We start from the raw sequence: 23964 nt of genomic DNA on the forward strand, positions 1-23964 counted from the left end.
TTTAATGTGTAGGTCAGATGGCAATGTCTGGGATCTGAAGGTTGTTGGAGCAGGGTCTATGGCATAAAGCTCAGTTGTCTACTGTCTTTGTAGTTATTGATTTTCTACTTCTCTGATGCTGTGAGCTACCATGTCCCCAAACCATAAAAAAAGGGTTTAATGGACCCAACTAAAGCAAAGATTCTGGGTTACCAGGTGGAAAGAGGGAGGAAGTAAAAGAAAAATGGTTACTATCCTGCCAAGAGGGAACATAGTGTTTCTTGGAATCTGGCAGTGAGGGCTAGGACAGAAGAGGAAAGGGATCTTTATAGACTCTTCTTATTAGCTGTTCATCTAGAGTAGACCAACTCTATTATTTTACAGAAAAGGGAACTCTGGCCCAGAGAGTTAAAATGAGTGGCTCAATATTAGATAATTAGTGCCTGAGCAGAATCTAAACTCCCAAACTCTTCAACTATACAGAGCTACTCAGTCTAAGGTTTGAATAAAGTACATTATCTGTTATATTTCATCTATAGCCACTATCAATAACTCTAAACTTATTTGCTCTCTGGCATTGCTAATTATTTTATCCATATTGCATAAGTTTTATTTCCCCTACTTAATTGTAATTTTCTTGAGGGCAGGGATCATTATTAAAAAAAATTCCAATAGCTATTCAGATTTATTCTTTTGTATTACCTTTGGTGAATAGTAGGTACTTTATGGTGGTTGTTCAAATATTTATTGATTGAGGCTTTATATTCTTAACAAAGTAGTTGGGTTTTTGTAGCTATCCTTGTAGGTTTTAAATATAATTCTTAGTTGTAAATTGAGAAATAAAACATTTTAATAAATTGACATTTATTAAGTGCCTACTAAATGGACCTATACAGATGAAATCATGGGTCCTCTAAAGTGTGGAAGAATGAGCCACACTAGATGAGTGGGCATGGTGGATTTCCATATGCAACATTTGAGGGAATATTCCCAAAGACCACATCAGAGAGACAATGGAATGTTTGTAGGGGGCACAAGGCTAGGTAGGCACTAACGGGAATGTCTTCAGGATCAGATAACAGTCTCTGGAAAGTGTTCCAGTGCAAAGAGTACGATGGGTGGCATCCGGAGTAGTATGGGTTTAAGAGAACACTTTTTTGAAGACAATTTTTTCCCAATCACCTTATTTTTATCGAAGAACTGAGAGACAGACCCGCCTTTAAGTAATTTGTCCAAAGACACAGGTTACTAGCAACCAAGTTCTCTGGTACCAAATCCAGACCTCTCCCGGTAATTTAATCAGGCTAATAGCCGGCACTTTTCGTTTCTTAGTCTGAAGGTCATGAGCCTCCAGGGTGATTGCTGCCTCTAGGCACTCATTCCTGGATTTTTCAGGAGAGTGCAAGAGAGCATCTATCGGGAAAGGGGGCGGAGGAGTGGGCAAAAGGACGACCCACGTAAGAAGTCACTGATGCAGTGGAGAAAGTCTTAGGTCTTCGCTGCCCTCCAAGTGAGAACACCTATGCTAAGAATTACCGAGGAGAGGTGGCGAGGATGCTGGAGTGGGAAGAATTAAACAGCTGCCATCTATCTGGCTTCCACACCACACATTCGGCTGACACACCTGTTCCAACCCAGACTTGGGGGTCGGGAGGGGAAAAGTAGAGGCGGTGGTTAAAAAAGTGAAACTCGTGTTACGTGTGCGTGATAATGATGTCAGGGCAGTGACGTCGTGATTTCATCATCCCTGGGAAGGGAGGGCGCTCGGGTGGGGAGGAGGAGTGGGCGGCGTGGCGGCGGCGCGGGGGGCGGGGCGGGCAGCGAGGGGGGGGAGGCTCGGAGCTTCCAGGTGTCTCTCCCCCCGCCGGCGCCGGCGCCGCCCCCCTCCCCCAGCCCCAGCCTCCCTCCCTCCGGATCCGCGTCCAGCCCCTGCCGGAGCCGACTCGGGCTCGGTCTCTCATGAATATTGAGCGGCCCCTGTTGGATTTCCCGAGCTCCATTGCGGAAGCCGAACCTCGCCATATTGTGGTGCGGCGCTGCCGGCGGCGGCTGGGGCCCTCGGTTGCCCTGCGTCTTCCTCTGGCTGCTGCGGCGAGCGGACCCCGCGAAGGCTCGGGGCGGGCGCCGGTGAGTGAAGGCGGGGGCAGGCCCGGGCCTTCGGGCCGTAGGGGGCTCCAGGGAGGGGAGATGGCGCCGCTGCTGCCGCCGCCCCCTCGGTCCCGTCCGCTCCGGGGCCGGCTTCTGCTCCGGGCCAAGGAGCGCCGTCGCCGGAGAATGTTCATTGTTCCCGCGTCTCCTTGGGGTCGGGGGGGGGGGGGGGGGGGGAGTTTGGAGAGAGGGAGGAGGGGGAGGCAGATTTGGGAGGACCTGGCCGTTGGAGAGAGGGGTACTACGCTTTTCATCTCCTTCCTCTGTATTCCTCCTTTACTCCTCTTCCCTTTTCCTTCTCACTTTCCTTCTTTTCCCCACCCCCTCTTCTTCCCCCCTTTTCTCCTTTCTCTTCCCCCTTTCCTCTCCAGTTTCACCTCCTCTTCTTCCCCCTCCCCCGTCTTTCCCCCTCCTCCTTCCTGTACTCCCCCTCCCCCCTTTTTCTACCTTCTTCCTCCTCCTCTCTTCCCCATCTTCTTTGCCCTTTTTCTCTCCCTCGAGCTCACATCTCCATCAGCTTATGCTGGGGGGGAGAACTGAGGGGGGTCCCGATTCCCACGCTCCCCTAACACTCCACTAGCCAGCCCCCCGAGGTTCTTGCTCCCGAGATACAATTGGAGGGGGGCGGGCTGGTGTGTATGAGTACGGGAGAGTCTGGGTGGGGGTGTGCTCTTTGTGCTGGAAGCAGCCCCTTCGCCTGTGCGGTCGAGTCGGGGTGCTGGGGGGTGGGTTACCGGGTTTGTGTGTGCTTGTGTCTCCTATATCGGGGTGATTTGTAAGCTGGATGGAGGCCGGCGTCTCACTGGGGAGACATACTTTTGCTATCTCGGTTGTCTGTTGCTGCCTTATTCCTTAGGAGGGATCATGTGTGGGAAAAGGGGAGAAGGTCTTGATTTCTGGGACCCCCCTTATTCTCCCGGAGTCTAGCCTTAGCTTGGTGGCGCCAGTGTAACGTCATTGAGGTTGTCAGATTTCTCTTTCATACGGAAGGTATTTTTTTAGGTACGGCTAGGACTGAATGAAATCTACAAAACTTGTCTCTTAGCTCACTAAAACCAGACTACACCTTCTCTCTTTGAGGCTTTGTGAAACAACTAAATTTGAGAGGTGACTAGAATTAGGTGTCTAGCGTCTTAATATTTGGATCGTTAAGTATTTTAATCACATTTGTCTTGAAAGGAATAGATTTGAATTCTTCAAGATTGTACTCTTGCTTTTGCTTAGGCTCTCTTCCGCCCTCTGATTAATTGCCTTTATAATGTAGAGTTCAGTTTGGAGTTTCAAGACCTGCTTGGAAATTCCAGGTCTTGGGCAAATTATTTAATCTCTGGGCCCTTGTCCTCGGTTTCTTTCTCTGTAAAATGAGACCTTAGAATAAATAACCACAAATGTCCCTTCCAGATCTGTGGTTATGGTACTAAGATAAAGTTAAAGCTTGGTTTCTAAAAAGTGACCTGAAAATTCTAGGGGAAGATAGATGGGTTTTCATAATCCAATTTATTTTTGGTAAAGTTTCAAGATAATTTTGGTTTGAAAGACAAGCCAGGTTGCTAAGTTGGCCACCTATGTTGATTTATTTCTGAATTTCTATAACATTTATTACAGTACTCAATCATATATCTCTTTGGCATTATTCCTTAAACATTTCTTGTATTACCCGAATATCTTGTTCTTTACTTCACCAGTCATTTTATAAGTACTTGTTGATTTGCTTGCTAATTGGATTGGAGATACTTAAGTGCTTTCAACCTCTTTATTGGATGAATTTATTGAATTTACAGATGTTTCGTCCTGCCAGAATCACTAAAATAAATATTAGCTGACATTATAGTGCTTTAATTTTTCCAAAGTATTTAATATACAATAATTATAATAGCTAGCATTTATATGGTGCTTTCAGAGTGCTGTATATGCAAAGAACTTTATAAATAATATCTCACAACCTTGGGAAATAGGTGCGGTTATTTTGCTCAGTTTTTTAATAGATGAGGAAACTGGAAGACAAGTTAAGTGACTTGCCCAGAGTCTCACAGCTAATAAGTATCTGAGGTTAGATTTTTAACTCACATGGACCTGACTCCAGTTCCTGTGCTGTATCCACTGCACCATGGAGCTTGCATATATTATCTCATTTGAACCTCAAAACAATCTTTCACAGATAAGTACTACTTATTAGTTCCCATTTTACGGATGAGGCAACTATGGTCTAGAGAAGTTAAAGTAATTTTCCCACCTAATGGTCACGCTAATTTCAAACATTTGAAAAGCAAGTTATCCCTACTTTCCTACTCACAAGCCCAGTGCTATATCTATCACACTCTGGAGGATTTAGATGTTGTTTGATTTTATAGATGATTAGGTGATTGAGGTTTCTAATCATGAATTAGTTTATTTAATTATTATTCTTTTTTTTATTTAAGAACTAGGGATAATGCCTTGGGGTTTTTTGGTCCATTTCTCATTCTACCAGACCAGTGACTCCTTTTGATATTTGAATAAAATCCTTGCTTCTCTGCCAACACTTTAAAATTATTACACAACCTTGAAATAGTTTCCAGTTCTGGAAACTTTGTGCTTTGTGTAATTCGTTATGCATTTTTCTTTACTTTTCAGATTAATCACTTTTTTTTGCCAAAAATGAGTTATCTGTGCCTTTGTATCCTTACTGATCCACTATTGTCTTTAAAAACAAAAACAAAAAAGCAACCCTTACCTTCTGTTTTAGAATGAATACCAAGTATCTGTTCCAAGGCAGAAGAGCATTAAGGATAGATAATTGAGGTTAAGTGACTTGCCCAGGGTCACACAGGAAGTATCAGATCACATTTGAACCCAGGATTTCTGGTCTCCAAGCCCGACTGTATCCACCAAGTCATGTAATTGCCTCTGTTGGTGTCTTAACTGAACTTTGTGGAAGGCAATATACATATCAATTCATTGCCTTCTCTAATTAGAAGAACTTTAGGGATATTGCCTTTATTCTCAGTAAACTTTGTCAATTACAGGTTGCTGGTTTTGCAAATGCTGATGTAAAATGAGACATTAATACTCAAGATTTTAAAGATGAGTCACTTCCATGCCAGTGGAACTGCTCTAGGACAGTGGTGTTAAACTCAGGAAAAGATCCTGTTGGGCCACTTAGAAAATCACAAATTATCATTATATTTTTTATTTTGCTAAACATTTCCCAATAACATTTTAATTTGGTTGAGCATGTACTCTGGTGATTGGGGGTTGGGGGGACAGGTGGTGCTTGTCCCAACTGAATTTGACACATCTGCTCTTGAACAAAGTTTTGGTTTAAGGCAGAATTCAGTATGATATATAATGAATTCCTTTGATCCCTCTTGCAAGTTGCTCACAAAAAGAATTACCTTGATTCTGAAAACAGAATTATGAGCACCCCACTACATTTTTTACCTACATAAAGTTTGCAGTTTGTGTTTATTTTTTAATTTAAAATATGGGGGAAAAAACCCTTTTTATTAGTGTTCTTCTAATTGCTGGAATTCTTAAGACTCAAAGCCAAATTTATTTTTATCACTTTCTGTTAACAATACTGTTTTCATTATTTCTCCCCTCCCCCAAATTCTATTAGGGAAACTTATTTATATATAGTTAAATCTATAGGACAAAGAAAGAATAATGTAGTAGGGACTTAATACTATTGAAAAGTATTAATTTCCTATGTCTTCATTACCATAGGGACGTTTTAGAGATCAAATAGTGAGGGAAACATCAGAAAGCTACTCTGTTTTGGGAGTAGAGTCTAAATTTGTACATTTTCCTTTGGTTCTTACCTTTTCATACCTTCTACCTTTCAAAAGTGAAATTATCAAGGTCAATTTAATAGTTTAAAGAATTTACTTGAAAAAGGTGAGCAAACAAAAATGGGCAGAATAAGCACTTTTGTCAAGTGAATTGGAGGGAAGGGAAGGGGGACCTAGGAGGATAGGTAGGAGGACAGAACTGTCAGGAGATAAGCAAATGTATTTTTTAAAGCACTATATACTCGACTATATGACAAATTCAAGCCTCATGCAAGATTTGATTATTCAGGAACTCATGAAGTTTATTTCTGTTTTTAAAGGTCACTAATTTTTCTAAAACTATGTCCATTATACACATCTTTTTATGTAAAAATATGAAATGTATGTCACAGGTTGAAACATACATTTATTGTGACTGAATTTGTGGAATTTTAAGAACTACATTTTTATCTGTTTAGTTAGCTTAATAGAACTATAATTAAAATAATTAAGCTCCCATTAAGTGCCTTTTTTATGGAAGTGTATAGGAAGTGGGTTTTTTCTCGTTTAATATGATCAAATTTGGGGGGTGAGATTGGTGTAAAGGAAGAAGACTATTATAGCAGGTTTTTTTGTGGCATTTTAATTTTTAATCCTACTTATTCCCCAAGTTTCCCTACAAAACGTGTTAAAATAATCATGACTTGCTGAGTTTTTTAAATAAGTAGAGTTTTCCCAATAATTAGTACTCATATTTCAAACTTTTCTTTATACATCTTTTGTCTAGTTTAATTATAATTGGAAATATTAGGGGAAAGTTATTCTACATTTTTGTTGACTTAAAGAACAAACAAGTTTGTCTACTTCTGTAAAAGTGATTTAAAAGTTTGTTGTAGAACATCCTAAAATTCAGCCATATTGTCAGTATGTCACTGAGTGATATTCTTCTTTTTTCAAGAGTAACCACATATCCTGGGTAACCGTGCTTTTTAAGTCAAATCTGAACATTCTTTTCAAGAAGTCGAAATTCTCATGGTTGGTGGCTAAGTTCTAAATAGAACAATCTGCTCTTTTAAAATAAAATCAGCAATCATCCATTAAGCCTCCTCTCCTTTTAGATAAAATTACTTTTAAAATTGACTTGCCTAATTAGTTCCTATTTCTCTTCTCACTTTAAAATTTTTTCACATTTTCTCTTTAAAACTTTTTTATTTTTGAGTTCAAGACCCTGCCCCATACTTCCTTTTGTGTGCAACAGTTTGAAACTAATAGCCTCAATTTTATTTTGTAAATTCAAGGGGAATAAGCATTTACATAGTACTCACTATATGCTTGGCACTGTTAAATGCTTTTACAGATACTTCCTTTGAGCTTTACAAAACAATCCTACCATTATCCCCATTTTACAGTTTAGGAAACTGAGGCAAGCAGAGATTAAGTCATGTAGCTTGTTTCTGAGGCTGTATTTTAAACTCTAGTTTTCTCAGTGCTTCTAGTCTACTGTGCCACAAGCTCCTCAAGTGGGGAGGAAATGAAGGAGGCTGGGATTTAGGCTATTGATATTTCAATTGGAAATAACTTAATTATGGTTCAGTTTTATTTCATTTCTCTTTTTGCTTATATCTGGAAAGTCAGGAAAGATACACAATGATTTACAGTAAATTGCCTTCATAGCCCTTTATAGCGAATCTTTTTTATTCTTGAAAATCTTAACTCAAGCCAGTTCCTCCCCACCCCTTAATACAATATCTTTTGGGATCTTTTTCTCTAGTTGGGTCTCACTTGACACTTTGCATTCATATCTTCTAAGCACTTAGTGTTTTGTATTATAGTTAAATGTTCTGTGTGTTATCCTTCTAACTATAAGTTCCATGAAAACAAGAAAATCTTATCTAAACTATCTCCCCATTGTCTACATACAATTAGCAATAAGAGATTATTTTTTCATTCTTGTTAGCTTTTAGGGAATTTATCTTTGATCTTTAAAGTTATTTTGCTAAAATGGTGGTGGTGGGGGGAGACCCTGAAATTTTCATTGATTTTTTTTTCCCCACAAGGAAAGTAGCATCCTTGTCATCCTCTGAGAAAATCTGTCCACTGCTTCTGTATAGGAGCAATACATGTACCACTGGTGGTGGCAGCTCAATATGAGAATTTTTGAGGGCGTTATGGGTAAATGTTCTTAGTCTTAATGGTAGCATTTATTTATTTTATTTAGTTTAAGTGATAGATTGTTTGCATATATGTTAACAGTTCAAAATCAAGTTTCATTTGTCAGCTTAGGTGAGCAGTGTATCTGTAGTTCACTTTAGTAATTGCTCACTTCTTAAGTCTTAATCATTTTTGACAAGCTAATATTTCTATTAGACAAAATACAGACAGCTTGTCAATTCAGTTTATTTTGAATTGTGTGCTTGGAGCTATCTATTGGAATAGAGGCGATTTATGGCAAAACAAATGTCTATTAGTTACTAACCATGTCTCCAAGTTGAGACTAGTTTTTTAAAAACAAATTCTGCCAGCACTCATCCATTGTATATAACTCTGATTAGTTTGAGTCAAGTATTTCTTTGTACCAGTGGTTACTTTGTGCTATCATATATCTCTTGGGAGACTGTGAAAAATGAGGAAGTTGTTAAAATTTATGCTACTTAATTAGATACTTAAATGATATCTAAGTTGAGATATTTTGATGTTGCTCACAGATATTTTAACATTCATTGTAATAATGCCTAAAAAATAATGGATAAATATATTTTTCTCTTAAGAGTGGACTTCAAGGGCTGGGAGCAAATGCACTAGAATAGTAACCAGAAGCCTTGGAGTTTTAGTTCTAAATCTGCTGATAACTGTGTGACCCTAAAAAAAAATTATTTAATTGTTAAAGACTCAGTTTCCTCTTGGAGCAAAATGATAATCTCTAAATGAGATCTGTTGGCTTATAGTTCTCTAATTCTCTGCCTTTTGGCAAAAATAAATAAAAACCTTTTTGCTAGGTTAGTTAGCTAGTGACTTACTATACTAGGAATTAAGAATACAAAAAAGAAATTAAAATAATTTTGTGATTTAAATTTTTTTTTGTTTTAGTTTTTCAGTGACCAAAAATCCACCTCTTTAAGTATCTCCCCAGCCTCACCCCAACCAAATTGAAAACTGAAGAAAACCAAAGTCTTTGTAACGTAATCATAGTAAAGCCCCCCCCCCCCAATTCCTGTGCTGGTCATGTCCAAAAAATATGTAAAAATATGTCTGTCTACACACTTGAGTGTATTATTTCTGTATCAGGAGGTGGGTAGCCTCTTTCATCATAAATCCTTTAGAATTGTTTTGTTGATCAGAGTTCTTAAGTCTTTCAAAATTTTTCTTTACAGTGTTGTTATTAAATGGACTCAGTTCCTTCAAGTCTTCCCAGTCATACATTTATATATGTTAATCTACCCCAATTGATGGGTACTCTCTTAGTTTTCAGTTCTTTGCTACCAAAAATACTGTTATAAATATTTTCATATAGGGGACATTTTCCTCCCTCTTTGATCTTTTTTGGGGTATAGACTTAGTCCTTTCAATTGCTTTTCAGCATTACTTGCTCAATTCACAGGTCTACCAGTCCCTCCCATCATTTGTCATTTTCTTTTTTTTGCTAACTTTGCCAAGTCTCATGAGTGTGAGGTTCAGGAGTGTGTTGGAACTAGCTCATATGTTAGATTTTCAGCGTGAGCATTTATACCTCAGAAATTAGCAGACAGCTGGGTAGCTCAGTGGATTAAGAGTCAGGCCTAGAGATGGGAGGTCCTGGGTTCAAATTTGGCCTCAGACACTTTCCGGCTGTGTGGGTTCAAATTTGGCCTCAGACACTTTCCGGCTGTGTGACCCAGGGCAAGTCACTTAACCCCCATTGCCTAGTCCTTACCACTCTTTTGCCTTGGAACCAATACATAGTATTGATTCCAAGACTAAAGGTAATGGTTTCCAAAAAAAAAGAAAAGAAAAAAGAACTTAGCAAGCACTACAAATCAGGGATTTATTATTTTGTTGATTGCATAAGAAGCAATGAAGACAATGTAAATAATTCTGATAAAACTTAAAAGTGTGTTGTGGCTACATTTTTTTTAAACTAGAGAGCCAGCTGTTAAACATTTTACTGACCCACTCCTGGACTGAGATGTGGAACCTCAAAGCTATTTTAATTTAATTTGTGTTTCTCTAATTACTAGTTATTTGGATCATTTTTTCATGTCACTAGTGATAGCTTAAGTTTCTTCCTCTGAAAACTGCCTTTTCATAGTCTTTAACCATTTATCATTATAGTTCAAAAGAAACATGAGATGCCCAAATTTAGAAACCTTCATTCCCTCCATGTTCATCCAGGCTATTTGTGCCCGACCTATGGGAGAGCCTTTAGAACTATTGGTCTGATCAGCCTTAGTCAGATACACTGTATAGTGAGCTCAACATAGTGATTTCATTTTGGTCCTCTGATTACAAACCACAACAGCCTACAATCGTTTATGAATTGGTGAATGGACTCTTATTCTTATACATTTGAATTAATTCCTTATATATGTCTTGAAGGCAGAAACAGGTTTATTTTTCTTTGTTTCCCCAGTGCCTGTCATATAATAGGTGCTTTATTATATACTGTTGACTGACTACTGACCTCATAGTTTCATTGAAGGGAAGGATTTTATAGACCATAAGTGTATAAATATATAAATCTGAGCTAATTGCTGACATTATTTTCTATATCCAGTGCTCATCTTTCATGCTAAAACACAGAGAACCCAGTATTAAGTATACCAAAAGACACACAACTTTTTTGTTCCAATTACTTATTCTTTTTCTCTCATTCTTGGTTCTCCTTGTTTACTGTCCCCAAATAATTCTTCTATAGGATTAACTTTTTGCAAGAAATACAGTTCTAGGGGCCATCTGGGTGACTCAGTGGATTGAGAGACAGACCTGGAGACGGACAGACACATCCTAGCTGTGTAACCCTGGGCAAGTCACTTAACCCCCATTGCCTAGCCCTTACTGCTCTTCTGCATTGGAACCAATATATGGTGTCAGTTCTAAGGTGTGTAGGTGTAAAAATGAACAAATACTCCTAGTATTTTAAAAATAGAGGATTTTTAAATAATAAGTCACAAGAGAAGAAAAAAGAGTTCTTTCAGTCAAGTGAGCAGAGCAAAGAGATCCAGAGACTCACACCTGCAGCACTTTACCAGAAGCACAAGCTTCAGAAAGAGTCCCACAGCATGGGTCTCTTTTATCTCCCAAGCATCCTTACATAAAATGAGAACATAGCTTAAAAGCATGCTGGGAATGTAGCTCAGGTGTGGCAAATTTTCCACCTGCACAGGTGGAAGGTGAGAGTTTAAAGAAAGAAAGAAATACAGACCTAGGGTACATAACTAGGATATAGAAGAGTGTGTTGGCCACAATGTAAGTGTTAATCTACCCTGGACTGATGTGTGTGGCTTGACAACCCCCGTAAGACACACAGTGCTCTACTTTCCTCTTGACTCCCAAGTCATACCTGCTTAGACATCACTAATAACTAAAATGGTTTGGCCTGAGACTCAGCTGTACTCCCTAGGAATATTTTGTTGTGAGGGGTAGTGAAAACGTGCCTTTGGCCACATGCGCCTTGGATTTTATGATCAGCACATGGCTCAGGCTCTGTCACAGTACTATCATTTTCCATCTTGCAGCCTTTCCCTAACTGGGCTTATTTTTCCACCACTGACCTGAAAGAAAGGAGGATAGTCCTAGACTAAGAAGGATGCATACTAGAACAAGATAAGCTTCTTTTTATCTTCAGATTTAGAGCTGGACCCAGGAACCTTTTAGAAGTCATCTATTGCTGGAGGCAACTGGGTGGATTGAGAGCCTGACCTTGAGACTGGAGGTCCTAGGTTCACATTTGGCCTTAGTAACTTCCTAGCTGTGTGACCCTGGGCAAGTCACTTAACTCCCATTGCCTACCTGCTCTTTTGCTTTGGAACTAATGTACAATGTTGATTCTAAGACCAAAGGTAAGGATTTGTATATGTTGCTTGCCAGAGGCCCTAGGTTACTTTGGGGGCAAATCATCACTTCTCTGCCTCAGTTTCTTATTTACAAAATGGAGCTAGAGTAGGATCACATTCCCTTTCAGCTCTAAATGTAAGATATTATGGTTCTAAATACTAAAGTGATATCATCACTTAATATATTTAACATAAATTATAATTTTTTTAATCCCTTACCTTCCTTCTTAGAATCAATACTTAGTATTGGTTCTAAGGCAGAAGAGCAGTAAGGGCTAGGCAATGGGGGGTCAAGTGACTTGCCTAGGGTCACACAGCTGGGAAGTGGCTAAGGCCAGATTTGAACCCAGGACTTCCCATCTTTTGGGTAACATAAATTATTTTTGAGTGAATTAAGAACACCGAATTCTACTTTGAGGAAATTTCAAACTTTTTGTAGAGTGAAGTATTTTACCAGGAATTCGAGACTAAATAATATGGGTTATAAACAGTCATACCATATGCTATCAAATAGGCATTTATTGAGCCCTTTTTATGTACAAGTCAGATGTATTTAGAAATAATAAATCAGACTTTTGGCTGGAGGGAAATAGTGTAATATATGCCACGAAGGGTAGATTTGGTAGGCCTAGATATGTTTTGAAATAACAAGTCTGTTCTAAACTATCCTCTCCTACATATGTCCTCTGTCATTCCTGTTCTCTCACTAATCATCAATTGTATCCCTGCCTAGGATTTGTTTCCCTTTGACTAACAGACATGGCCAACTCGCCCTTATCCTCAGGAACCCTCACTTTGTCCATTCCCACTCTCATCCTGCATCTCTCCTCCCTTTTGTGTCGAGTCTCCTTGAGAAGGCTGTCCTTCTCCCTCCCTTCCTAACTCATTAGCCTAGCTTTCTGACTTTATGATTCAACTGAAAATGCTCTCTCCAAAGTTACCAATAATTCTTAGATGCCAAATTCAATGGCCTTATATCAGCCTTCATCTCCCTGGACTTCCCTGCTGTTTTTGACATTGTCAGTCATCTTTTTCTCCTTCTCTCTGCTGTTTTTTAGGACACATTTCTTGTGTATCCCTGCTAATTAACCATGAGTGTCCCACAAGACTCTGTCAGTCCTCTATTCCATACCATTTCATTTGGGGGACTCATCATCTTTTTTTACAGGAAACCTTTCCACAAGATTACTTTGTTATCTACTCTGTATTTACAATCTTATACATAATGTCTCCTTTATTAGAATGCAAGCTCCTTGAGGTCAGGGACAGTTTTTGCTTTTTTATCACTAACACTTTGAATAATGTCTGGCATATAGGAAAACACTTAAATGCTCGTAGAGTGATTTTTTGGTAACATTATTTTATTAAATTAATTGAAAATGATAAAGCAAAATTCTTGTCTCAAAAGAAAATTCTTCTCTAGTGTCATGCATTTTTCTCTTGATAGAACATATTTTTGCAGCTTACTTGGCAGATTGTGACAGTAAATCAAAATACAGTCAATCATTATAACTCTTCTCACCAGTTAAATATATTCAGATTACTGATTTTTTGTTACAAATTGTTCATTGTCTCTTAATTCTTTATTTGATACCTATTCATTTATCATTTACATATGGAGAATAGCTTATAAAATACCTTTTCTTCTGATAAAAATTTTGGATGAATAAAGGATTAATTTTTTTATCCAAGAAAATGATTTGAAAATTGCTGCCTTGTTTTTCAGTATAGAAAAATGGATTGCAAATTTGTATGAGTAACTGGACCTAAGAAATTTGAAACTGATATTTGAACAATCGAAATGATAACCATCAATTTAGATTAAATTATGTTATCACAATTTATATATACAACTGTATTTAATGGCTAAAAATAAAGGATGATGTTTCCCTTCTTATGCTCCTAGCTTTCTTTCAGTTTGTTTAATAAAATTACTTTCTGTCTTCAAGTCTTCTTTTTTCCTTCTGGGAATGTTTAAAAAAAATAACCAATTAAATATATATATATGTAAGAACCATTTTTGAGTATGGAAAATTATCATACATAACTTTATTATGGTAATGAAGTCTATAAATGTGTATTTTGTGTGTGTATCTGTATCCCAAGAGATTCTCATTTTGTTAATTGACTTAGAGGGGGAAAAATTTTTTTAAGCCCTTGCCTTCTGTCTTAGAATTGATGTTGAGTGTTGGTTCCAAGGAGCAATTGGGATTAAGCGAATTACCCAGGGTCACACAGCTAGGAAATATGGGAGATTAGATTTGAATTTAGAATTTCCTGTTTCTAGGCATGGCTCTCTATCCCCTGAGCCACCTACCTGCTAACAGAGAAATTTTAATTTGCTGTTAGTAGACTTTTAAAATATGTTTGTTTTTTTTTAATTTTTAGTTCAGTGATATTTTCCCCAACTATTATATATAGATATAAAAAACAATTTTTAACATTTTGAGTTCCATATTCTTCCCTTCCTTTCCCCCTCATGAGACAGTAAGCAGTCTGATATAGGTTTTACATGTACTATCATATCATGCAAAACATTTCATATTCATCATGCTATGTTAAAAGACAGATGTAAAAATAAATAAGTAAAGCCCACGAGGAAAATAAAGTAGAAAATGATATTCCTAAATCTTCATTCAAACTCCATCATTTCTTTCTCTGGAAGTGGATAGCATTTTTCATCATGAGTCCTTTGAAGTTGTTATGGGTCATTATATTGCTGATAATAGCTAAGCTATTCACATTTGATCTTTATACAATATTGCTGTTACTATGTATAATGTTCTTCTAGCTCTGTTTACTTCACTTTGCATCAATTCATATAAGTCTTTCCAGGTTTTTTAATCCCATTGAAACAGTTTTTCATCCCCAGCCAATTTAGAAGGTTCGCGAGAAAGGCCTATTGCACCAGGGTGGGAGTGGAGCACAGATTGTTGTGCCAAGGCAAGCCCCCACCTTGGCAAGCCAGCACAGGACTTGGGGGGTAGCTGCATCAGCAGCAAGGGCTTCTTGAGTTCTTAGCCCATGGATAGTAAGGGGGGGTGGGCAACTGATCAGAAGGAGACTACAGGAATCCCTTTGCTGGCTCTGGCTTCAGAACTCTGTTGCATTGTCTATGTGCATATTCACAGTCCTGGGTCCCAAGGCAAAGAGGAGCATTATCCATCAGTTTTTGAGGCCACAGAGGAGCAGGAGACTCTGGACACAGTGCCAGGGCAGAGAAATAAGTCAAATATATAAGAATAAAAGCCAATCCCCAATTGATACATGTTCAAAAAGATATAATATAAACAAGAGGTTTTTAGATGAAGTAATCAAAACTATCCTGCTATAAGAAATGATAAGCAGAATGATTCCAGAAAAACCTGTAAGGACTTACATGTACTGATGCAGAGTGGAAGTGAGCAGAACTGGGAGAACACACAGTAATAATGTTATACGATAAAAAACCATGAATAACTTACCTATTCTTTGCATCTAGAGAAGGAACTGATGGAGTCTAAATCCAGACAAAAGCATATACTAGATTTCACTTCATTTCTTTTTGTTCGTTTCTTCCACAAAAAGAGTGATGTGGGAAAATGTTTTATATAATTGGCACATATAAAATTTATATCAGATTGCTTACTGTCTCAATTGGAGGGAAGGAAAGGGGAGAGAATTAGGGACTCTTATTTTTAATCTTAACGTTAATTGTTTTTGCATGTAATTGGGGGAAAAGAAAACTTTAAAAAAATGAAATGTAAAAAGTGGACGTTTTCTACCATTAGTAGAAATTTATGAGAGATAAAATCTCTTCTGATAACAGATTTGAAGAGAAGGAAAGGAACTTCCTTGGATTTTAGCACCATTTTTCCTTTTCATTCCTCATTTGCCTATTAATGAACAAAAACTTCTGAATGATTTTTTAAGTACCTTTTTTCCCATTCCCAACTCTCCCCGCCGCCCCCTCCCCCCCTTTAAATATTTGAAGAAATCATTCTTTAGGTTCTAGAGTACATTGACTATTTCTTGGGTCAAATTTGAATTTTGGCATTTATCTTTTTTAACCACATAGTATTTATTGCAACTTTAACTTCTTTAAGGAAAATTTTCTAAAGTTGATTTTTGGAAAAGGATTAATTTTTGCCTTTAATGACTTCTATCATAAAGTACTTTTGTGATATTTTTATCCTGTTCAAATAACTAAACTTTTACTTTTCTAACTTTATTTTCAGCAATGTCCCAGGCTGTACAGACAAATGGAACTCAACCTTTAAGTAAAACATGGGAACTAAGTTTATATGAATTACAGCGAACACCTCAGGTAATGTAAAGCAAGATAAAACTTAATTTGAAACATTGAGATAGATAAGAAATTTGTGTACTTATAGGAAATTACTTTCCTAACTTTTTTAACATTTTAAAAATCTAAAACTTATATAAATTAGGTAAATCTGTGTAGTGTTAAAAAAAAGTTGTTTATGTATTGTTGACCTGGCATTTTGCCATACCTTAATAACTAAAGTTTTATGATAATTGGTTAGTTGTATTCTGAGCCTAACTGCCTCTTATGATATTATTTTGCTTAGTCATTTTGGGGGTGGGAGTGGGATAAGGAACAGTTAATAATGATAAGTGGAGCATGCCAATTTGGGATATATATACCAAAGTATTACTGTAGCCTAATGTATCAGGCACATTTTTTAACAGCTTCTATTATTAAAAGCCCTAAAACCAGTGAATTTAAAATGACTCTTCTCATCTTTGTACTCTTTTTCTTCTGCCTTCAGCTATCTCCTGTCTTGGTTCCTTGGTTTTCTGGGTTGCAGTTGTATAAGAGAGAGTAGTTTGTAGTAAAGTATAAGTATTCCTTCTGCGTATTGGAGATTAGAGGTGTGAGGTGCCCCTACCATGTGGAAAATCCAAGTAAATTTTTTTGACCCTCTTTTTGTACCAGAGAAGTCTGGGATAGGGAAAGTGTTGATGTGGAAGAGATACCTGTATTTAGATATTTTATTGGTCTGTGGTATGATTGTGAACCACTGATTTAGATGATAGAATTTTAAAACTGGAAATTACTTGATTTAGTGCAATTACCTCATTTTGAGTAAGAGAGAAATGAAGCCTAACTAGTGGGAAAACTGTCGCTGTGAACCTAATAGGTAAATTCATAACTCCCACTTCAGTGCTTTTTCTACTATGTTATACTGCTTTCTATTTTTCTTTTATATAGATATGTATAGAAATCTGTGATATCAGAGATTTACAATGAAAGAAATATGAGCATTTTTTAAATTCAGGTTGTTTCTTTTATTACTTTTTTTTGATCTATAGGAAGCAATAACTGATGGCCTGGAAATTGTTGTATCACCTAGAAGTCTACATAGTGAATTAATGTGCCCAATCTGTTTGGATATGTTGAAGAATACTATGACTACAAAAGAGTGTTTACATCGCTTCTGTGCAGACTGTATCATCACAGCCCTCAGAAGTGGGTATGTTGGAACATTTTATTAGGCTCTTAAGTTGTATTACAACCTTGGCAGTTGGAAAGTCCTTTTAACTATTAGAAAGTATTCTAGTACCCTGACAGTTGTTGATAAAATGTGTAATTTTCATAAGAAGTATAAAGAAGAATAGCTCTATTTGGAAATAAAAGGGAACATATTTTCTGGGATTGCTTATAATCAACAATTTTATTGATCCCAAGATGAGAAAAATATTAAAGACTAAGTTATAAGAGTTGATTCTGTTCTTACAGTGTTATCTTAGGAGAGTATATATGTAAGATATGTGATTCTTGGGAAGGTTGAGAAGGAAGCAAGCCATATCTTTTCTAGTCTTTAAGGGTATAAAACTACATCCCTTTGGAGCATGGCATATACTATTTTAAGGCAAGCTGATAACAGATTTTTAAATAATCAGACATGAGTATGTTTCTTGTGTTTTCTATGTGTACTACCAGTCTGGGGAAATGAACTATAATATAAATTTTTTTAATTTCGGTTTTTTAATATCTCATATTGTCTCTCATAAGCATAATTTGTTCTTAGTGAAATATAAAATCATGGAGAGTTCTCTAGATTTTTAGCTATTGGCAAGAGTTGGTGCATTTTCTAAAGTCTTTGTTTTGGGGCTAGACCTGCAAAATGGTTACTATTGGCAACTCACAACTCAGAGAAAAGAAATATGTACCAGAGATGAGAAACTAAAGCTAAATCTTCATAAGTGAAGACTGACACTGAACAAAAAAGTAAAATCTTATAAAATAGCATTGGCAAGCAGAGTTTGAGTTCTTGCTCAATGTTTCCCATCTCCCAATCCAATATGCAGTAAATATAAATTGTGAGACTTGTGATTCAGTGAATGGTTGTGGGAATCTCTGCCCATTTTTCTCTTAAATCTTTCCCCAAACTCATCCCATAAGAGAGAGAACACCTTTTTCTGGTCACTGATACGGGAATTGCAAGAGAAATTAGTAATTCATGCTACCCAACTCAACAGACTTGCATTGCAGCAAGACAATCCATTTATTCATAAATAATTGATTCCCTATTTCACTACCTTTAAAAGCTATTCCAGACCTACTCTTTTCTCTTTAAGCCTTCCCCCTCTCCTCTAGATGAGTATCTTTCCTTGAGAAAATTGAGGCCATTTGATGTGAGTGCACCTTCATTTCAAAAAACTCTTCACGTCATTTATCCATTTTTATCCCCCTTTCCCCTGGTCTCTTGACAGTGAGGTTGAGATGGTCTTTTTCACCAAGACTACAAAGCTCTCTATACTTGCTGCCTCTGCTTCTTTTCTCCCCTCTGTTCTGACTTTAGTCAATTGAAACTGGTCTTGCTGAAGTTACCAATGATCCTTTCATTGCCAGATCTGTTGAGAAGATCTTATTCTTCCTCATCTGGATCTGCCTGCTGTATTTGGCACTGCTGACCACCACCCTTTCCTCCTGTATATTCTCTCCTCTCTGGGTTTTCAAGTTTGCTCCTTCCCACTTTTGAGAAAAAGTTTTATCTCCCTGGACAGCATTCCACTGAAGAAGGGGATAGGAGAGTCTTTAGGGGGAGCTAACATTTTAAGTGTTAGCCAGGGACATATGACTGGGCCTTATGACTTTGGACACAGTGATCAACCAGCATGTAGCATTATTTCTATATGACATTTCCCTCATGATAATATTTCTAAGACTGATACATAACAAAAAAATAGAGAGAATGGACTCTTAAGATGTACTGTTAATAGCAGAAATGGCATTGAGTGTGTTGAAAAGTAATAATAAATAAGCAAAGGGGGGCAAAAGATAAATCAACAATTTAAGTAAATTCAGAGAACTTAGGATACATTATATAAATAGGGAAGGGGAATAGACTCATCAAAATAATGTAAGCAAAGCTAATACAAAGGCACAGTGCTAAGTTAAGAAGAAAGTGGTATGGTCAATATAAAAGAAACATATTGGAGGAAAACTGAAGCCAAGCATTCATAATAATGAATTAAATCATTCGCTAAAATTCAGAGACTGATAAAATGGATAAGAACAAACCACCAATCTGCTCTAAGAAACACATAAAAAAGCCTAAACATACATACAGAATGTGTAAACCTTAAAATTTCTTAGACTTATAAATGTTGGAAATTTCACCATTGGGAAATTTCATACTTGAAAAATTTCCTATTGATAGTGGGAACTCTATTGGAATGTGAACCCCATTGGCATGAGAGGTTCCTCCTCCTCCCTTCTTAAGATTACTTTAGGACAGAAACCTTTTGCTGAACAATGGAAAGGGCTTTGACCTATGCTTAAGCATAGAACAGGAAGTTCTTTGAGTCATGATTGATTTTAGAATTGATACAATAGAGATACTTGGAATGACAGAACCAGGTCTTGGAAAATACAATTTCCACCCCACTCAGTCCTAACAGGATTTAGGAAGGGCTGCAGCAAAGGATCAAGATTTAATTATTTGAGAATATGACCTTCAACAGACATGTGCAAAGCCACAGACCTCTGGGCGGTCCTGGGTTAAGCTAGAGCCACCATTGGCACAGGGAAGACATGGACAGTGATTGGTAGATGTGAGAACTGAGGGGAGGGAACTTGGATGGTTTCCTTAAAGATAGAGGGGTCTGAGGACTGAGGGGTGGTTGGTTGGAGAGGTTTTTGCTCTGAGAGGTGGTGCTTTGAGAAGTTTGCTCTGAAGGAAGCTGGAGGTGGAGGCCCCTGAGACTGTTTCTCCATTTTGGTCACGTGAGTGATAGGGACTGATCTCTTTTCCTTGCCTCAGCTATCTAAGGGCTTGGGCCTTTTGGCCCAGCCTAAACAGAGGGAGTACTTAAGCCCTATTCCCTTCTCTCCCCTTTCTCTCTCCCTCCCTCTCTCTATCTCTAATACCTTTCTTCCTCCTGTTTGTAATTAAACTCCATAAAAGGTTGACGGCTGACTTGAGTTTTCATTTAGGAATTACATAGCTGAATTCCTTGGCAACCTTAAATTAATATATATCAGTCTTTTAAAGTGATTTCCTTGTCACAAATGGAAATGAGAAATTAGAAGTTACTGTGTAGCAGGTGATTATGAAGAAAACATAAGTTGTAATTTTATCAGACAAAACAAAAAAATTTCAAAATCAAGGGAAATAAAAATAAACATGGAAATAACATTTTACTTAAAGAAACTGATAATGAACCAACATATATATATATATTACATAATATACATAACATCTAACTTCATAAAGGAATTACAGAATTTGGAAGTTGAAAGGAACCTCAGTGGCCATTACACAAAAGAAAACCATACTATAATATACCTGGAAAATGATCTCCTAGCCTTTGCTGGAAGACCTTTAAGTAAAGGAAACTCACCACTTGTGAAGACAGTCTCTTCTATTTTTGAATAGTTATAAGTTGTTATGTAATTTTTTACTTATATCAGGCCTAAATGTGTCATTTTGCAGCTTTGACCCATTATGCCTAGAAGGAGTCTATTCCATCCCAATCACCCTCTCACTTCATAATAGTTCTTCAAGTACTTGAAGACAGCTTTCATGTTTCCCCTCAGTTATCTTTCTTCCAGATTCAGGATGCCTAGTGATTAAATTAAACAATATTTGTGAAGTCCTTTGCAAATTGTATAAATACTAGCTATTGTTACAAGCCCAGAGAACTTCCTTTTTGACAGGAACTTTTGAGAAAAATTAATGGCAGTTTGGCTGAAATTAGGTTTAGATCATCTATACCGAAAATGAAAAGAAGCCCAAAATAGATGTGTTGCATTACCATTAAAGGTCACCATTAAAAAAAAAAAGAAGACGAGAACCATATTGATTACCTTTGATAGCTATATAGCTAGGTCTTAAGGGATAGAGGTGATCACAAAAGAATAAATAGATAATTTTGACTACATGAAATTAAAAAGCTTTTTACATTATTGAAATCAAGAAAACTAAGATAAGAGAAGATAATTATTGTTTAAGGAAAAATCTTTGCTTCAAATAATTCTCATTAGGAATTGCTAATTAAGATTTATTGGGGGAGGGGAGCAGCTGGGTAGCTCAGTTGATTGAGAGTCGGGCCTAGAGACAGGAGGTCGTGGGTTCAAATGTGGCCTCAGACACTTCCCAGCTATGTGACCCTTGGCAAGTCACATTGCCTAGCCCATGCCACTCTTCTGCTTTGGAACCAATACAGAAGGTAAGGATTTAAAAAAAAAAAAAAGATTTATTGGGAGCTAACATAGCTATTTAAGACCAATGGCCGTTTCTTTCTGACTAAGTGGACAAAGAAAACAGAGACAAACAATTCTCAAGAGAATTACAAACTCTTAATATAAAAGATTATACTAAATCACTAAATTCTAACAAGATAAATATAGTTTATTTTTTAAGTTTTACCTTAACTTTGGAAAATTGGGAAAGATGACATAAGAGAATAGTCTACACAGATAGACAGTAGAAGGATGGGTACACATATTGTTATATCTAAGCATTCTAGAAAGCAACTTGGAATTATATTAAAAATGTGACTAAAATGTCCCTGTCTTTTGACCAAGAGATTCCACAGCTAGGCATATGCATAGGTCAAAAGCAAAAAGGTTTCAAATGCACCAAGATAGAAATACAAAAAGAGGTTCATTTTTTGTAATAGCAGTGAACTAATAACAAAGAAGATGCAAATCAATTGGGGAATGACTAAACAAATTCCAATTTATGAATATAAGGCATATTATAGCAGTTTAAGAAATGAATATTTAAATTCAGAATAGCATTGAGAAGACATGAATCAATAGAGTGAAATAAACAGAATAAAGAAAGGAATATACATAGTAACTACAAAAATCTTAATGGAAAGACCAGATATAGGAAATTGAATAAAGTGTTAATTATAGAGATCAAGCTTTATAGTGGAAAAGAATTGAGAAAAATTATTTTCTTTGCAGAAGAAAAAGATTGTGGTTATAGAATATAATATATGCTGTCAGATGTGGATCATATATTGGTTGGTTTTACTAACTTGCATTTTTTATTTCCTTTAAAATCTTTGTTATAAGGAATAACTTGGTGGGTGGAAAACATTTGGAAATTAGCCTGAGGTGTGTATGTGTGTGTGTCTGTGTGTAAGTAAATAATTATATATCCCTTTTAGACCTGTCCTGTATGCATAGGTATAAAAGATAACTGATTTGGTTCTCTTTTAGTTTTTTTTAAAGGTGTTTAATAATAAGTTAATACATTTAATTTGAGCTTGTCACAGTTTGTGGTATAGTTAGCATGACCTTAATTTCTGCCATACTGCCATTAATTTTTCCCAAAAATTCTTGTCAAATATAAAGTTCCTCTCCAAGTAATTTATGTCCTTGGGTTTATAACCACACACACACATATACATCATGTGTATACACATAACATAATGTAAAATAACATACATGTCTAAAACAAAATATATCAATAAATCTGATTAGAAAGAAAATTTTCTAAAAATATTTTTCTCAAAAATTTATCTTGTTCTGTGCCGTTTAAAGTTAATAACCAATTGCAGACCAAGTTTTTGGTTTTTTGTTTGTTTTTAACCTAAGGATTGGCATTTTATAAATTGATTTTCTTTCCTTTCACTTAGGAACAAAGAATGTCCTACTTGTCGGAAAAAGTTAGTTTCCAAAAGATCACTAAGGCCAGACCCAAACTTTGATGCTCTCATCAGTAAAATTTATCCAAGTCGTGATGAATATGAAGCTCATCAAGAGAGAGTATTAGCAAGGATCAGCAAACACAATAACCAGCAAGCTCTCAGTCACAGCATTGAAGAGGGACTGAAGATACAAGCCATGAACAGGTGTGTGGCAAGCAGGACAGTGAATGGCTGGCAAGTGATCAATTTATCAAAAGTGTCACTAAGCATTAAATTTGAACTTTAAAAAATATAGTAACAATATATATGGCTTTTTAAAAAATGGCTTATTGCGAAGGTAAATATTAATAAAGCCATTTAAACATACTGTGTGGATATTTGAACAAGTGAATTTCAACATAGGATATTGATAATTACTCAGTACTTCCTCATTCTTGATATTTATGTACCTCTTTTTTTTTTAAAAAAACTCTTACCTTCTGTCTTAGAATCAATACTTAGTATTGGTTCCAAGGCAGAAGAGGAGTAAGGAGTAGGCAATGGCAGTTCAAGTGACTTGTCCAGAGTCATACAGCTGGGTCTATAATTCTTTTACATGATTGTTTATACTCTTTTTTAAGAAATTTTTCTTTGCTTGAATTTATTTCATGTAGGTATTTCTATCCAGATTTCTTTAAATTCCTCTTTACTAATTTACTTACATCATGATATTTTATTACATTACTGTATTACAATTAATTTAGCCATCCCCTAATTGTTTAATATTTTGGTTATTTCCATTTCTCCCAGTAACAGGTGTTTGTCTTTCTTTTTTAAAATACTTTCAATATTGTGGTTCTAATAATGGAATTAGAGTTAGTGTAACTTTCATTTTAAAACTTATACGAGAGAAAGGAAGAGAAAGTTTGGCTATTTTTTCTCATTAAAAAGTACATTATGGAGTT

At 36.6% G+C, this 23964-nt stretch overlaps 1 protein-coding gene across 1 annotated transcript in view; it reads left to right on the plus strand.

The window, feature by feature from the left end:
- Positions 1–1972: 1972 nt before the first annotated feature.
- Positions 1973–23964, plus strand: part of RNF2 (ring finger protein 2) — a 34854-nt gene continuing 12862 nt past the window's right edge. The window contains exons 1-4 of the mRNA XM_001366864.4: positions 1973–2106; positions 16123–16211; positions 17222–17382; positions 23009–23224. Of these exons, the coding sequence (XP_001366901.1) occupies positions 16125–16211; positions 17222–17382; positions 23009–23224 (464 nt within the window). The 5' untranslated portion in view covers positions 1973–2106; positions 16123–16124. The remainder of the gene's footprint in view (positions 2107–16122; positions 16212–17221; positions 17383–23008; positions 23225–23964) is intronic.

Source organism: Monodelphis domestica, chromosome 2, assembly GCF_027887165.1.
Source record: "Monodelphis domestica isolate mMonDom1 chromosome 2, mMonDom1.pri, whole genome shotgun sequence".
NCBI lineage: Eukaryota > Metazoa > Chordata > Mammalia > Didelphimorphia > Didelphidae > Monodelphis > Monodelphis domestica.